Source organism: Anneissia japonica, unplaced genomic scaffold, assembly GCF_011630105.1.
Source record: "Anneissia japonica isolate Jap-2015-1 unplaced genomic scaffold, ASM1163010v1 scaffold288129_len78161_cov153, whole genome shotgun sequence".
Taxonomy (NCBI): Eukaryota; Metazoa; Echinodermata; class Crinoidea; order Comatulida; family Comatulidae; genus Anneissia; species Anneissia japonica.
Window position 1 is genome coordinate 50,138 of NW_022720649.1, and position 3,478 is coordinate 53,615.

The window sequence follows — 3,478 nt, forward strand, 5'->3', positions numbered from 1 at the left end:
TACTATAGGGCCCCTTGTCGGGGAGAGCCGCCCTCCCCCCCCCCCTGTCAAGGAGAAAAATCACAATTTGTCGGGGAGAAACTAAAGTTCTAAATATTTTCTGCATATTAGTACTCTAATATCGATTAAATAAGCCTTTGAAACCCTTAAACTGTCAAAATTTATAAACTGTGTGGTTGAAGCTCGACCACACGCACTTTGCTTTTGTCCAAGCAATCTGGCCCCTCGTCTTGGGCATCGACTCCCAGCAGGAGACCTCGGTCCCCCCATTGGGCAAATCATTGCGCCACCCCCCCCATGACGAACAGCCGACGCCGAAGGCACTGTAGGCGTACCATATACGAAATATTATTTTGAGGGAACGAAATAGTATTTCGAGGGAACGAAATATTATTTTGAGGGAACAAAATATTATTTCGTTCCCATGAAATAGTTTAATATTTTCTTTAATAATGTACCTTTAGGGGCTCCGTAACATACAGTATATTGACACTGCCCATTGTATTATTTGATTGCTAAATGGAATAATTATTAATGTATTAACATATATTGATACTGCCCATGTATGATATTATTCAATTGCAATAAAATGAAATAATTATTCATGTATATTCATATAATAATAATAATAATAATAATAATAATAATAGATGGATTTAGATAGGACAAATAAACGAAGTCTATGCGCTCGGGACTACATGTTGCCCTTTTCAATAACTTTCTCCTCCCATGAGGGTCACTTCATGTCCTCTGCAGCCAGTAAACCGGCGCACTTTCATCTGTTCACGACAGGGGCCGAATGAACCAGTACGTCGGGGTAACCCCCTACTCATCTCAAAAGATGCACTGGGTTCTTTAAAGTGCACATGAGCATTTGTGTACACAGGGCCTGCGGTTTATAGTACTTATCCGAGAAGACTTGTTCCACCACCAAAACTATAGGAATGAGCAGGCTGCGAACATGTGCTGATATTGCTATGATCACAGTGCCCCCGCCTCAACCGCTCGACCATATTGCTCGCTCATAGTGCCAATGTATGGTATTATTCGATTACTAAATGGAATAATTATTAATGTATATTCATATATTGATACTGCCCATGTATGGTATTCGATTTCTAAATGTAATCATTTTTAATGCATATTCATATTTTGCCCATGTATGGTATCATTTGATTGTTAAATGAGATAACTATTGATATAATTCCCTTCAATATATCTTACCACTCAGTCCTAGTGTAGTACAATTCGTTTTGGTAAATATAATAATTTTCCTTAAGAGACGTTAAGATAGCCTATTGTTCATTTCAGTAAACATAATGATAATTGTTTTGCATACTCAATGTATAGTAAGGGTTTAAGTAACCGGAGTATTTATAAGAATATCCTTGGTAGATTTATGTTTTAATTGGCATGTTGTTCGGCTTGATCAACCGATGATTATAACCATTAAACTATTACATTGACTACATTGATACTGTGTCCGAAGTTTTTATTGTCTAGCATCTCTGAACGTTAATGTCCCTTTTTGAACCACTGTCGCTCACACATGACACTGGTCTGGTTGCAAAAAATATTGCTAAATTTGTTTGGTATTTTACCTCCAATACTTTAATGACATCTTTACCAGTAGATATATTAGAGACATGGACATGCTTGGTAAAAGCTGGCAGCATTTCCATGTCATTGAGGACATCTTTCCTACTTGTGGTACCAATGATCAGCAATTTACGTCCCTATAAAGTAAAATTACAATGAATGAATTTCTAGAATACATAATAGATTAAAATTTGTATTAAATGATAGAAGATTCAGACAACTTTATGATATTACAGTGGCGGATCTAGGAATCAAAATAAAGGGCCCTGGGAAGGACTTTTTACAGTTGGAAGGTCCAGATAACTTCACTCACAAGTGTCTATGGCACCTGTAGATCACACTCTCAGATTTAAATTTAAATGTAATGATCTTTCCACCATTTTTAAAAAAGTTTTTAGAAGTGGACCAGGGCAGTTCCGAAATGCTTCATACCGCACTAATGACAGACCTTTGTTATGGAAGGGCAAAAGAAAGAGTTATAGATGTTTGCATCAGGCAAATGAGCCTTGATGAAAAAAGAAGTATTTTAAAGGATAGAAACAGAAACTAATTGCAGGCAATTGATGGAAAAACATAGATGAAGTAGATCAAACATTTGCCAGGTTTGTCTCACCTTTGGTGGCTGTTTCTTTAGTAATACCAGCAATGATTGTAGAACAATGTTTGAAAATCTTGGTCCAATTGGTACATAGTCTGTGAACAAATAAATGTAGTGCTTAGATATCAGATTTGAGGCATCAATGAGAATCAATAAAGCATATGTCAAAGTAGTAATAATAATAATGATATCATGGATTTATAAAGCGCCTAATGTCATGAAACCTCTAAGCTCTGTACATTGAATAAAATCAAAATTATAACAAAAATCCAACCAAGCAAAAATAGAAATGAGAGCATCAATGATGCAATAGCCCACTTGACAATAGCTGGCAATGTTTAAATGCTATCGGTGGGTGGAGGTTGTGTGGAGTGTTGTTATGTGTATTGAGCATGAAGAAAAACATTTAAAGTTAGAGTTAGTTGTATGCATCATCATAGACCTTATTTGTTATGTTCACTTAACAGTTAGGAAAGGTGTGTGTTGTTGTAAGGTTTGTTGAGTACATAACTTTTTGAAATATTTTGTACTGTAATTATGAAGATATTTATGTAGAGGTTTATGATATAAGTAGACAGTTTGGTGAGTGAATGGAGTTTGTTGCATAGAAGTATTTCATTGTGAAGAAATATATTTTTCCAAAGGCGCATTATAATTACGTATATCATTTGTCTTTCTTTGTTAGTTAAACAAGCAGCTTTGTTTGAGAAAGGCTCAATAACTTCTTGGCTGACGTCAGATATTGTTGTATGTATATACATATATGTATATATATGTATACATGTATATGTGTGTATATATATATATATATATGTATATACGTATACGCGTATACGTATCGGCGTATATATACATATATATACACATATATATATACATATACGTATATACATATATACATATATATATATGTACAGAATGTATATGTACATATTTATATATGTATATATATATATATATATATATATATATATATACTGTATATATAGATTAAAAGGCAAAATACTGAAAAACAACAATGCTGTGGGAAACAATGGCTGGATCTCAGTAGAGATACAAAAATGATAAGCAACAGCTAAAAACAAACGTAAGTAAACAGCCAGAAATAGAACCAGAGCTTTCGGACAACACTAGTCCTTCCTCAGTGGCGAGTGAGGAAGGACTATATATATGTGTATACACATACATACACACACATATACATATATACATATACATATATATATATATACATATATATACTGTATGTATATATATATATACATATATATATATATACAT

At 33.9% G+C, this 3,478-nt stretch overlaps 1 protein-coding gene across 1 annotated transcript in view; it reads right to left on the reverse strand.

Moving 5' to 3' along the window:
• The window catches only part of LOC117111390 (vesicle-fusing ATPase-like), a 40,983-nt gene that overhangs the window by 28,695 nt on the left and 8,810 nt on the right, over positions 1-3,478 (reverse strand). Inside the window, exons 3-4 of the mRNA XM_033254301.1 lie at positions 2,213-2,292; positions 1,602-1,736 (exon numbers count right to left, since the gene is read on the reverse strand). Coding sequence (XP_033110192.1) covers positions 1,602-1,736; positions 2,213-2,292 — 215 coding nt within the window. The remainder of the gene's footprint in view (positions 1-1,601; positions 1,737-2,212; positions 2,293-3,478) is intronic.